At 40.3% G+C, this 14,619-nt stretch overlaps 1 protein-coding gene across 3 annotated transcripts in view; it reads left to right on the top strand.

Moving 5' to 3' along the window:
• kcnc2 (potassium voltage-gated channel, Shaw-related subfamily, member 2) overlaps positions 1-7,616 on the top strand; it is a 74,072-nt gene extending 66,456 nt beyond the window's left edge. The window contains exons 4-5 of one of the 3 annotated variants that reach the window (XM_078941901.1): positions 981-1,134; positions 6,168-6,287. In XM_078941901.1, the coding sequence (XP_078798027.1) occupies positions 981-1,126 (146 nt within the window). In that variant the 3' untranslated portion in view covers positions 1,127-1,134; positions 6,168-6,287. Of the gene's footprint in view, positions 1-980; positions 1,388-6,167 lie in introns of those variants that run through there. The other 2 variants (XM_023952447.2, XM_023952446.2) reach the window with 2 other exon arrangements.
• Positions 7,617-14,619: the final 7,003 nt, after the last annotated feature.

Here is a 14,619-nt window from a genome sequence, read left to right as displayed (position 1 = left end):
GCACTGTCTAGTAGGTCTAGATGACCCAACTCCCAATGTTAAAGGGCTTGGGATAGCACAAGGTTGGGGACCACTGCCATAGAGCACATCTGGGACCTTCTGTAACAGAGACCGGATGATCGGACCCCCAAGTGACTCGGCAGAACTGCATGTAGCACTTGTAGAAGAGTGAAACCCCTCAGAACAACATCATGGGATTAGTTATTTAGGAGCAGGAGACGTCAAGGTCAAGCCTGCTATTGACACAGTCAATGTTTGTTGTATGGACTTATCTTTATTACTGTCTTCATTTTGGGGTATTACATATCAAACTAATGAAAATGGTATTTCTTCTCATTCATTATTAGTGATATCAATCGAAACTTTTATGTGAAATTCAGAACAAATAAGAAAAGAACTCATGTAAATAACAATATCCCTAACTGTGAGCTGTGTAATAGCATTAATATTAATGGTCAAGCACAGTGGTGAAGGAGGAGAAATTTTTCCCTGAGATGTAATAGCACTGTTAACTTTACATAAACATATCGATGACTTGATTTTAATGAGCTAAATCTAACAATGTTTACAAAAAGGAAACGGCTGCTTTGATTTCTAATTCTGAGGTCTCATTCTTCTAGTTTTAGTCATTCTGTCTAAGGTTGTTGAAAACAAATTTCCAGTTTCACCCTTAGCTGTATCAGAAGCCTGAATTACCTGGGTTCATACTCAGAGAGGTCAAAGCTTCTTCTGGAGTACCTCCACCACATAACATGAGTTCTGTCCCTTTTGGGTGGGAAATAAACCGAGCCTGCACACATGATACTGTATGTTACTGCTTCCTGTCTCACTGTTGTCTCCTGATTTGTCTCGGTTCAACCTGCTGGCTCGGACGTGGATCGTTGCCTGCCTGCTGGCCTGCATCCTGCCTGACTGTGTGTGTTCATGTGCCTGCACAACCTTAACTTCCACCTCTACCTTTTGTCGCTCCTCATCTAAAGACTATGAGAAATCTAGGAGCTTGACCAACATAGCAAGCATGACTGGCATGACTGGGAATGCCCTGAGGTTGTCTCCAGTGAATTCGCCATACGGATCACCCTGCCCACTGCGTCGTTCTCGCTCTCCCATTCCCTCCATCTTGTGAGGCTTCAGGTATCACGTCTGAACCCAAAACCCAGACTACCAGACAAGAACTTGTAGTTGATGTTAACAACGTGGACAATCTGTAAAGGCTGTCATGACATCACAGGAACATGTGTTTGGCTAACATCCTTCACTGATATGTTTAATCCAATGCGTCACTTTATATTCACTTTTGTTTCAGAGTGTTGTGCTTTGGAACTTGAAATAAAAAAAAATAACTTGTAGCATCAGAAAAGTAGCAGCCATAAATGCATATTACTAATCAGGGATGGTAAATGTTTCTTTATTTGAAAACCTTGACTAAGCTGTGCTATAACTGAAAATCTATCGGGAATTGAGTGAGAAAGGATACAGGTAACTTTAGAAGCTGTGTTCAGATTATCCACGGTACTTCACTACATCACAATTTGCTTTAGTATGCACCAGTTAAGCGCTGGTGCAAATCCCAAATAAGCTTACACCAAAACCCAACATGATGAGAAGCAGAACTTAGAAGATTATTCCATAGCTCAGTGAAAGATTGGAACTCGATTTTCGTTCACTGAGTATTAAAGCCTTTCGTTAAAAAAAAAAACCAAAGATTGAAATTACCTGCAAAAACATTTCACTAAAACCAAACTGAGCCACTGTTGCAGCTAGAAATGTTCACATTTATTCTGCTTGTTTGTTGTTTCCCTTTCGGCTTTCCCCATCAGGGGTCGCCACAGCGAACGAGTCGCACGGTAAACTTGGCAATGTTTTACGCCGGATGCCCTTCCTGACGCAACCCTCTCAAAGCAACCGGGCTTGGGACCGGCACAGAAGTAGAGAAGGGAACAGGGAGCAGCCCGGAGTTGAACCCTGGTTTCACGGACGGAAGGCGCTGCAAACCAGCACGAGCTAAACCGGCATTTCTTCTGCTTAATTGATGAAAATAAAATAAATAGATTTTGCATATTCAGAGGGAAAGATTTCTTTCAGAGTTTAACAGTTTAAGTGTCACACTTTTTTAAATGGGTTATAAAATAAAAATAAAAACTGTTACAATAATACAGCTTTTTTGTGGTTGGCTTCAGGACATAGATGAATTAAACTAATATTAAGCACATTTTTTGGTTTGTTCCGCCCAAAATTGAGCCAATTTAGGCGCACACATCTAACACATCATACCTGGTACACTCCAAATCTGTTGGAGAAAACAAGCAGAATGCACGGCGGCGACATCAAGAAGAAAAATAAGCACTCCGCTTTAAGGTCGTGTCACTACTTATAATTTACATATTGATGCACAGATGAAAATCAGTCATACGTGAATATAAATGAAAAAAGAGAGAAAAGTTGTGGTCTTCACATGAAATATTCACAGATGTATCACGAATTAACCACGTTAAAACCACAGAAGAAGTACAAATAAACCACGCAAAGAACACGTAAACAAGCAAACAACAAGGAAGCGTGCGTGATTATTGCGCTGTTTACGCAATTACGTTAATGATGCGCTAAAATCTCAATTTGGTTGGATTCAGAATTTCATAGGGCTTGGTTCGGGACATTTCGGTTCGGTACTGCTGTTTAACAGATCTGCCTGATACGTACTGCTATTTTATGAAATAGTATTTTATTGTTATTTATTGTGTGTGTTTTGCTGACGGACACCTGAATTTCTCCCTTGGGAGATTAATAAAGTTTTATAAATCTATTTTCTGTATTTTTTGGGTACAAAAACTAAGGCAGAAAAAAATTACTCACAAAATGCATTGATTGGTTTTACATAACAATGAATAAAATTGAACTATGTATGTCAGGGGTGTCAAGCTCATTTTGGTTCGGGGGCCACATTCAGCCCGTCCGATCTCAAGTGGGCCGGACCATAACATAAAAGCAAAATAACAGCTTTGTTTTAGTTTTTTTTACTCAATTTGAAAAAATGCCTCAACCAACATAGTAGCCTAATCACTTGGGGCCAATGGATCTTGAATAAAATTAATTTCAATTAAAAAAAAGTTGGTCTATTTAATTTTATACAGACTGAATATTTTACATCTGACACTGAAGCAATCCAGAAACTTTTCTATATGTTAAGTCTCTTAGTGGTGCTGAATGTTATATTCTTTGAACACTGCAACCTGTTGATGACATGACAAGCATGGGGGTTTTGCATTCAGCTTAGTGAAAGAAAAAAAACTGTCAATTTTTCCTGGAAATCTGTTCACTCCACTTCACTTTTTGACAACATTTTGGTCATTAGGGTGTTGCTACTGATCGTCCTTATAGCAAGTTAACAGCGGTAAGGCTCATAGGGAACCAAAGTGCATCTTAGCCAGACACAGAGCTGTTAGGTTTCACTTTTGCCACGTGCAGAGGTATGCTGTTTCACCTGTTTTGTCTTTCCTTTGCTCCCCCTAGTGGCGGAATTGCGCATTTCGGTTATTTCTTTAAAAAATCACAACTCGCCAAAGGAATGGACTAGAAACTTGCTTTCTTTTTTAACCATCCTTATGATTTTTACTCTTCATGTGTGGGCCGGACTTAACCACCTGGCGGGCCGGATACGGCCCGCGGGCCGTATGTTTGACACCCCTGATGTAGGTGATCTGCTTAATAAAATAAGAAAAACTATTAACTGCCAGGAACCAAAAACTTTAGATAATTTAACACTGGCCTGACGATAAAAAGAGAGAAGGTGTTACGTGATGAGTAGGGTGAAAACGGAATGTTATTGTACTGGAGTGTAAATAAAGATCGGTGGGTATCACGTAGTTACAAAACAAGACAATCTTTTAGAGACACACGTTGAGAGAGTATTTTCTGAAGACTATGAAACATGAGATTATAAGGTAGTTGTTCATATAACGGGCACAATGGGGGGTGCTAAAAGTGTCTAGACATAGAGCCCTTCAATTCTGACTGTAAAAACGTGCATAAGGTAGATTAATAAAAGAAACTACAATTTAAAACTCAGTAAAACTGTGGTTTGTGGTTCAGATACATATATTTAACCCCGATAAACGAATAGCATCCTGCACAATAAAAAAAAGACCTCATATCCGTGTAAATCAATCTCTTTTTTAGGTCGTCCATTAGTAAAATTACCTCCTCCGGTAAGCCTCGAGCATGCAAAAAGTCACTTATTTCAATTACAGACATAATTTTTAATAGTTTGACTCCCGCCCCTGAGATGAAAAGTCAGAATTTTCTATGCCCTTTTTTTATCTTTTTGCATGGCCCTAATCCTCTTTCATAATGTTAAAATTACCCAATTGATGCACAAATCACAAATGAATCCCATATAAACAGCTAGGGGTATAACTATACACGTAGTTGAACCAAACCGTTTCGGTACGGCTGTCTCGGTTCGGTTCATTTCTATGCCCTTTTTTTTCTTCTTTTTCCATGGTCCTAATCCTCTTCCGTAGGACATGATATGAGCGCCATGTACGCAAAATAAAGGTTACACATCGGTGGTACGTGCACGTAAAGTCTGTTAGACATACATGGAACGGTCATGGAAAGACAAATTTGTGTGTGCATCTTGCAAAAATCACACAAAATTGTGTACGATTTACACAATAATTGCGTATAGACTAGGTAACATAAAAGTATTGACAAAACCTTTTGTGTAAGAGGTAAAACATGTTCTAACTTTAATAATTAAGTCCAGGTGACTGCCCCTAAACCTACTACTACTAGGTAAAATAGGCGTAACTGCATAAACCTCAACCGACCAAATAATTTGAACACCGAATTTACTTAAAGACCCGTCTGCCGAAACCCTCGACAAACATCTGCGCACATCAACGAATGACAAACACAAGAAACACTTATGGATTACGTATGTCACATGTATCACAAAAGCCCAAAGTTTCATACGTGGAAAATGTACGTAGTGGCTGTGTGACATTAGCATTTCCCAAAAGATGGTGAGCTTCTGGTCACAGATAGTTTTATTACAGCTAAAACTAAGCATTTTTTCTTCATGCTTGATCACAATGGTACTACTTCACCATAAATATAAAGCCAAGGCATCTTACAGCTAAACTTAGCTTCATCTGTATTTCACATTTAACCCATTTTTGTATCTAAAGTGCTTCTCAAGGTAATGGGCAGTTTGAACACAGCTCCAGTTTCAGAGTTTTTTTTTTCACTACTGTTAATTTTCTGTTTGTCTTAGGCCTCACCAGTCTAAATGCACAAGATGCTGGCCAAGGTTTCATTTTTTCTCTGCTATTTCAGATACGTTTTTGGTTTGTTGACACAGAAAAAGCAAAGAGGTCGTCTTTAGTGGTTTCACACAAGCAGGGAGCAGTATTTTATTTTAATGTCCTGATAGCATCAGAGGAGGCGTAACAGTTTGAAATCTCTGCTTTTGTGCATTTGTACTAATACAGGAGTCACTCATTTATCTGTTTGTGGCAGCATCTCAATCTCAACAATTATTATTATGGCTCATTCACATATAGCATTATCTTAAGGGGCTTACTGTTGTGTTAATACTGTAATATAAACAGAAAACATTATTATAATTTAAGACCAGTATTTGGTTATATTTGCCCCAAATTGATTTGTTTGCTAAAAGAAAAAAAGGGGAAAATCCACTTTAAAAAGCACATTGTTTTTATAATCTATGAGTGTGTTTGTTATTTATTTGAGTAGTTTAGCATAGTAGGAAGAAATTGTCTTATCAGCAACAGGTGTGGACTGGCAGATACCCCCATGTAGCAGTGCGCCTCACCCATCTCTACAGTATGTCTATATCCTTAGCACAAGGTTGCTTAGCAACTGTCTCGAAGCTAGACATATCTGGCACAAGGCTTGGCAAAAATAAAAAGAATAGCAGCCGAACAATGGCCCTTAGGATGTTTTCTCCACGTCTCTGCACCAAACTGAGGAGTCACACCCTTTTTTCCATCCAGAAGAAGTGAGACTTGTAGATGTGTGTGTAGAGGACTGTAGGTTTGTGCTGCTTTCATGTTCTGCTTCACTGTATTAAACACGACAGAATCTTCTGATGCAAAGCTTTGGTGCATTTCACATAGTTAGAGAAATGTTTATGTTTCATTTAGATGATTCTGTTTGAATGACAGCAGGATAAGACTGTCATCCTGAGCAGAGGAACCCATTTGGAGCCACAGACCCACTAGGACAATGCAAAGACTTGAAGCATTTGACCGTCAACCATCCAGCTTCTTTCGGAAAGGACTTTGATAAGCCTTCATGATTTGATCTGTGCAACTCCAGGAGAATTTCCTCAACTGACATTTTCTGCTCGGCGGACTTAGTTCCTGTAAATACCACAGGGCTAAGGAGTGAATGGATTGACAGGGTAGTTGGTTTGTTGAAAAGTAGTGTCATGATGCTCACCAACACCTTTTCTTGCCGTGGTTACCCCCCTTTTGCAAGATTGAGATGTGTTATTAGTGCACTTTGTATTCTTGAAATGGAATATATACTTTAATGAAATTTTTAAAAGTGTAACAATGTAGAAGGACAAAAAGTTCGATATTGTAAATGTGACATGAGTCATCTCCGCTTCTGATTAAATCAGTAATTTCAATAGGCAAACTGCTCTGCTATGTAGATGTGTGTGAATGTTTGTGTATCCTACAAAACTCTGTGATGAGATGAAGAGAAAAACCAGATCAATGGAAACCTGGTGCTGACTCTTCCAGGAGTTAGTTTTAGCACAAGCATGAACAACACAGGCTTCTCCTGTGATGCAGAAGCCAGCTCAGAAGTCTCTTGTTCTGAATCAATTTGCATTAGTGCTGCAAAATCATTCATACCAAATTCCTCCAGCTTAAGCCTCATGGTGAAGAAAAGTACAGCACATACTTGACCTTTCCCAACCTTTCCTCTTGTGGCGCAAAAAGAAGAATTTTCCCAACTGATTAAGAGAGACTTTTAGAATGGTGACATCTGCACTGTAGCAATCCGACAAAACAATCAGATCAGATTTGCAATAAGCATCCAAAAACAAAAATCACCGATTCACACTGTGACTTAAGCAGCCCAAATAAGAAAGTGAAAAGAATGAAACACAGCTGCAGAACTCTCTTGTCTGTTGGTAGCAACCTGCACAGTTTTAGGCTAGCTGTTGGGGAATCACCCCAGTACCCACAGTTCTCCTTACGTAGTGAACATGCTGCTTTACCTCTTTACTTATAGGGTAACCAGTTTTTGTGTGTTTTAGTATGAAGTTGTATCTTTAAAACAAAAATGTAAATATATATATATATATATTTATTTTTTTTACTTTGGAAACATGTATATATGTGTGTTGTTGAGTACATCGCTCTGACCTGTGAAAGTCATCGGATGTTGTGTTTCTCCATCATGTCCTCCGACCGGATCCTAATCACTGTTTCCTATATTTTATTGTGAGGAGACTTTCTATTCTGGAGTCTGTATTTGTGGATGAAAAAATGATATACTGTATAATAAAACTGTAATACTGTACAGAGTGAATACAAATGCCATGTGACAGATTCACATAAACTGTCTTTTCTTCTGGCCTCCTTTGAGTCATTTATTTTATTTATGTTCGGCTGTCGCTTTAGACATTTTGAAGAAAAAAAATGTAGGTAGACTATTGGTAAAAGATTATTTACCTGCAGTATTTTGGATGTATCAACTGTATCAACCAGTGACATGCGGTGAGGTTAATGGCTGGTGAGGCACCAGCTCCTCTGGAGTCAGATTTACAATTTGCAATAACTGAATATTTCACCATTTATCCAACAGCATGAAATAGCATACACACAAGAACATATTTGTCCTACAGAGAATATTTCTTATATAGACATGGATAGAACACTCTTCTTGTGTAAATTATTCATATATACTGTAAACAAATTAAAGTATACAGATGTGTTCAGCACACATTTATTTTGACCCTCAGTAACTATTTCTGATATTTTTCCAAATTCTGGTGCTTTAATCCGTGTAATCAAATGTTGTCAGTGAAAATGATTATAAAAATAATTATTTTAGGCCTAAAATTCAGTTTTCAAATACTCCGGGGTTCATTGAAAGCAACAGGAAGAGATGCTGGTTGGGCCTCAGTTCTGTCGCTCAGCCTGTCATTGGGGAGATTGGACCAATGGGGTTCAGGTATGGGCCGAATGAAAAAAAGAGGAGGGCAGGTGGAGCGAGGGAATAAAAAGTTGGGGGGAGCGCCCTAGGGGAGTTTTAGGAGTTTCTGGGCGAGTTGTACGGTGTGGGTTACGGCCTTCAGTAACCAGAATAAAGAAGCTAAAAGAGATTACGTCTCAGTGTGGGAAAGAGACGCTACAGTATTGTAACCCTTTAACAACAGGCACTTTAACATTGGGAGTTGGGTCATCTAGACCCACTAGACAGTGCGCTGGACCTTTTTTCTTTAATAATTTGTGATCTTCACTGGTTTACATGGATTACATGAAATCCTCTTCACCGTTATCCACCTTTGTCATGGTAGGGATAACACGTCAATGTAAGGGCGGAGTCATAGGATAGCACAAGGGTTAAAAAAAAACAAAATTGAAAACCATGGCCTTACTTTTTGAGTCCATCCGCCGATCCTTCTCCACAGTTCTATGATCTGTTGTAAAAGTTTTCCTTATTTTCCTTTCATTTAATAATTTAATAAGACCTCCTTGGTCTGTTCTGTTGCACATTGATAGCTACAAAGCAGCTGGCAGCTCACGTCTGTCCCCTGCTGGCAAGGCTCGCCTCATTGGCTGCCTTTTCTCTACCCTCAGAGTCACCGCTGTGACGGCACATCACTGTGAAAATTGAGTCCTGCAGTCACACATGAGGCAAAGTGCTCCAGAGCCTCACCCGGAGTTTCCGCTCCTTGTGTGATCGCGCAATGCTCAAATTCTGCAATTTTAAACTCAGAAACTGTGGAAACCATGTTGAGTCAACTAAAAAGGTATTTTTATAATTTAGAGTTCTCAATTAACCTGCAAAGCAGACTTTTTATATAATTAGAAACTTCTATTTACTTATATATATTGAAATGTTTATATTTTTTAATTCCTTCAACCAGTCTGGCTTGTTGATTTCAACCAGACATGAAATATTTTTCCATTTTTTGGTTGCGATAATCAAACGAAAGAAAGCTTTGAAGAGACTGTACGTATTAAAATTGTAAAGATTGAAGTTTTTACTGCTTTCATTGTTTCTTCTCTAACTATTTTACTTTTTAAAACACTCGTCAATGAAATTCTCCAGGTCCTCCAGGCTGACAGAAGCTTAATACTCTTAACAGGTTATGTTAGTTTGCAGGAAATATTTTAATATGGCGGAAAAATGAAACAAGATCGAAAATGTTTGTTCAAATGCTTACGCGCCGCCAAGTCGACTCACCACACTCGTCTCACTGGGTCTCGTGTTACTACAGCATCACGCTCCCTCTCCACCCAACCGACAATTCTACAAGCACAGCTGGATTTGAAGTCCAATCTGCAACGCCAGTGCTCATATTACAACAGATTTGCCAGAGACCTGCACACTCTGAAAACTGGAGACCGTGTCAGAGTACAACCATTTGAACCTCACACTGTCTGGAGACCTGGCACAGTGAGGAAACAAATTGACGAACGCTCATATGAGGTGCAGATGGACTCTGGAGGCGTTCTGAAACCGGAAACATCTGAGAAGTGCACATGGACTAGGTCACAGTGAGACCGCTCACCCAGAGACTGTTCGCTCCACAAGCTCAGAGGTGGACACACAGACATGCACGGACGCACACAGGAAACTGTAGCACGCAACTCACAACCAGATCGGGCCGAACAGTGATACTGCCACAGCGTTACAAGGACTTTGTCATGCAAAAAGGAAAAGAAAGAAGAAAATAATTTAGAAATGTGTTAATTCAGAAATGTGTTAAAGTGTCAAGATAGTTTGAGATGTTCTGTTCAGGTAATTGATTGAAAGTATTACCTGGTAAGGATTATTTTCCTTTGAGTAAAAGTATTCAGACCTATAATTTACCAGGACTTGTTATGGAAATATGTTATTGACATTGTAAAGAATATGTTTAATTTTTCCACAGTAGAGCACTTACTAGGCAGAGTCTAAGTTGACACCTTTTGTTTAAAAAAAAAAAAAGAGAAAGGATGTAACAATAGGAACTATTGTTGTGTATTTGGTTTCTAGTTGAAAGTTGCACAGTCTGAATGAATGAGAGCATGCACCTGAGCTGCACTGTAAGAGTTTAACCTGCCTGAGTTAATTAAAAGTACTGCTCTGTTGGGTAGAATTGAAATATTCTGTGTTACGTTTCTTGGAGGAAAACCAGAATATAACAGGTCAGTTAAAAATTTCAGCTCTTTGTGTCAAACTTGTTCGGTTGTAAGGTGCGCTCACTCAGTTCCTGAATACACTCGCTCAGTTTTCTTTGCGCTCATTTAATTAATGGCAGCCATGAAACGCCATAAGAAAGTCCAAAAGTAATAATCATTAAACAATGTTTAGGCATGGTGTCAGCCGAGCTTCAGATTTTGATATAAGAACATGATCCTTGCTCGGCAGCTGAAGTGGTCTCACTGACAGAGGTTTTTGTGGCTGCTCACCATAATCCTCATTCTACAACAAATGTTTCAATTTGAAGAAGAGAACTAAGCCCTTAATAAGAATAGATACTGTGATAAAGTCATACTGTCATTTTAAATTCCGTAAAATGGGAAACTGCTGATTAAGCTTCGTCACTGGTGTCCTTAAGTCAAAAGCTGAATCTAATTTGCTTCCCTACCCCTTCGGTTTCTCCCTACAACTAAAAAAAAATTGTGTCTTCAAATTCGTACGTTACTACCACTCAATGACGTCATCAATAGCCACCGGTTAGCAATGTTAGCGCGTAGCTGCTAGCACTTTAAAAAGTCATGTGTTACCGACACCAGGAGTGGCGTCAAAGCAACAAAATAGATTTTCTGTTGAAAACAGAAGAAAATGCCAACAGCAATGAAAAAACGATGCTTATCTTTTGTCGTCCAGATTGCTTCTCTTTATTTACAGTCACTTAACATAAAACCCTTTTTTTCATCTGTGCCAAGTTTTCTTTCAGCATTTTCAAAACTGCAGTCTTTAAACAATCAATGTATACCAGTCCAATATTGAATAAAATCTTTCAATTCTCCAGGTCTCTCTATTCTTTACAAAAGCAAATATACAAACACACCTTATGCGCCAATGTTTGACCATTGATTCCCATCATTTTATGATGCACAAAATTAGAAACAACATTCAGTAACATTAACATGTTCAGTCTGGACAGCTTAAATCAACTTCAATATTATGCTGATTTAAACTAAATAAACGTACTTATAAACTGAAACAGCATTAAATCCTTGAATACCAGTGTTTAACGTTCTGCCTGCAAGGTTTTACACGGGGCACATGATGGCAAAACACAGTGCCTGCCAGGCAGCACTCAGGGGAAAGACGCAAAAGAATCAAACGTAAAGCAGTGGCAGTTCAGCCAGAAGTCTTTCAAATTGCCCTAAAGTTTCTATACATTTTTCTTTTTCTTTCAAAGTACTCATAAATAATATATTCTAAATATATCTCAAATCAAGTGGTCAAAAGAACGTATTTATAGTTCACCAACTATGAAAACAGAAGAAAATGCCAACAGTAATGAACACACGATGCTTTTCTTTAATCATCCAGATCAATCGCTAGAAGCACATGTCCACTTGGGAAGCCTTGCCAACGGTGGCGGAACGCGACGCCATCTTGGTGAGGTCGTCGCGCCCACATGACAATGCTCTCTATATACATAAATTGAATAAAAGCACACACACACACACACACAGACATATATATATATATATATATATATATATATATATATATATATATATATATATATATATATATATATATATATATATATACACACAGACACACACATTATATATATACACACATTATATGTATGTATATATATATATATATATATATATATATATATATATATATATATATATATATATATATATATATATGTATATGTTTATATATATATATATATATATATATATATATATATATATATATGTATATATATATATATATATATATATATATATATATATATATATATATATATATATATATATACATATATATGTATGTAAGGGTAAATGGCCGACGAAGTACGCAATATCACTTTTTAACTCACGCCGTGGAAGCCTTCGCGTCGTACGGTTCGTAGTGCCTTTAAAAGTGATAATGCATAACTCGAAGGCCATTGACCAGCTTATACCAAGGTCACTTACAAAAGAAATAAATAGTAACACGTCTTTAGTCTTTAATTTTTATTTTTTTTCCAATTTGGACCGCTTTTCTCACAAAAAGCGGACTATTTGTTACGTGGTGCGACGCGTTGTGACAAATTCTCTACGCCACGCTGCACCACCGATGGAGTCAAGACTCGGCGATATATATATGCTGATCTTTCCGATGGGTTGAATAAAGCATCAGTTCAGAGAGAAAGTTCACCTCTTACCGCCTGTTTTTGTACAAATTATGAAGCAAAATGTTGTTTTAAAGAAGCCGGCACAGTGATACAAAACATTTAAGCTAGGTGACTGGAACTTCTTTTTTCACCGTGCGGTTATCCTGTGGTATATCACTTTTTAATGCACACCCAGCAGCCAATCAGAATCGAGTATGCCTGGCAGCACAAATGAACCAGCTGCTAAGAGATGGGACTCACCCGAAATGGCTAACAGAAGGGCGAATGATCCTCATCTAGAAGGATCCCTCAAGGGGTGCAGTCCCATCCAACTACTGACCAATAACCTGTCTCTCCACAACATGGAAGCTCATGTCAGTTATCATTGCAACCAAGATAAATAGGCACATGGATCAATGCATGAGCAACACACAGAAGGGCATTGGTAGAGACTCCAGAGGAGCCAAACACCAACTCCTGGTTGACAGAACAGTCGCTCAAGACTGCAGGTCACGACACACCAACCTGTGCGTGTCATTCGGGCTCAAAAAATGCAGCCGGATGGTGACAAAGAGAGGCAAGGTAGTCAACACAGGAGGGGTCTCACTCCTAGAAGGAACAATAACAGACATTGAGGACAGTTACAAGTACCTTGGAATTCCACAGGCAAATGGCAACCTGGAGCAGGCAACAAGGAAAGCTGCAACAGCTAAATACCTCCAACAAGTAAGGCAATTCCTGAGAAGCCAGCTCAATGGCAAAAATAAGTCCTGGGCAATAAATCAGATACCCTGCAGGAATAATAAGATGGAAGAGATACGTGGCTTTTTTGTTTCTGTCATGTTTTGAGTTCAGTTTCCTGTTTTCTTTTGAAAGGCTTCCTGTTATGTTGTTTCGAGTTTTGCTTTTGGTCCCCATCTGTCCTGAGTCCTGAGTGTCTCGTTTGTTTATGTATTTAAGTCCTGTCTTTCCCTTCCTCCTGTGCTGGTCAATAGTTTGATGTTCCCCAGTTCTTGTGTCTTGTGTTTCGAGTTTCGATTTTGCCTGCCTGCTGCAGTGGTATTTTGTTTAGTTTTTGGACTCTTTGGTTATTAAAGACCTTTTGCCTGAAGCCTCCTGCCTCCTCCTCTCTGCATCTGGGTACTCCCTCATTCCCCGTCGTAACATTATGGACCAGCCAGTCTCGTACCCAGCAAAGAGTGACTGGTCCCAGTTCCCCTCCTCGTTTTTCGTCGGGAGTCTATGGTAAATATATTGAAAGGGGGCGGTCCTCGCCGCCGCTGCCTTTCTCGCCGTCCCAGTTTGGTTCCCGGGGAGGAGCCAGACGTTCACTGCTTCCTGGGAGGTGCTGGATGCACCTCAACTTGCCCTTGCTTCCTGGGGGGTGCCGGACTCACCCCAACTCGCCCCAGCTGCCTGGGGGTGGGGGGGGTGGGGGGGTACCGGATGCACCCCGACCCTTCCCTGCTTCCGGGGAGGTGCCGAGGTGCCGGATGTACACTGGCCCGAGCCGCCAGTTCCAGACTCCTGGCCCGAGCCTCCAGTTCCAGACTCCTGGCCCAACCCACCAGCCACGGACTCAGAGCCCAACCTGCCTGTTCCAGGTTCCAAACCCGACCCGCCAGCCGACTGCTAGTCCGACTTGCCTGTTCCAGGTTGCAAGCCCGACCCGCCAGCCAATTGCTGGTCTGACCTGCCTGTTCCAGGTTCCGAGCCCGACACGCCAGCCGACTGCTGGTCTGACCTGCCTGTTCCTGACTTTGAGCCCTATCAGCTTGACCCGACTGTCCCAGACTGCTGGCTTGACCCGCCAGTCGATTGCTGGTCTGCCCCGCCAGTTCCTGACTTTGAGCCTGTCCCGCCAGTTCCTGACTTTGAGCCTGACCCGCCTGTTCCGGACTCTGAGTCAACCCGCTAGCCAGGTAGCACAGCTACCTGGCCTTCCCCCAGACCCGCTTCGCTGGACTGCGTGGCCTCCTGGCCGTCCTCCGGACCAGCCTCGTCGGACTGTGCGGTCTCCCTGCCGTGCTCCGGACTCTTGGTCTCTGCCTAGGTGGTGGGCCCAGCCC

Source organism: Oryzias latipes, chromosome 23, assembly GCF_053564925.1.
Source record: "Oryzias latipes strain Hd-rR chromosome 23, Olatipes_Hd-rR_3.1".
Lineage (NCBI taxonomy): Eukaryota > Metazoa > Chordata > Actinopteri > Beloniformes > Adrianichthyidae > Oryzias > Oryzias latipes.
Note: the sequence above shows the minus strand (reverse complement) of the source record. Positions and strands in the feature narration are given on the sequence as shown.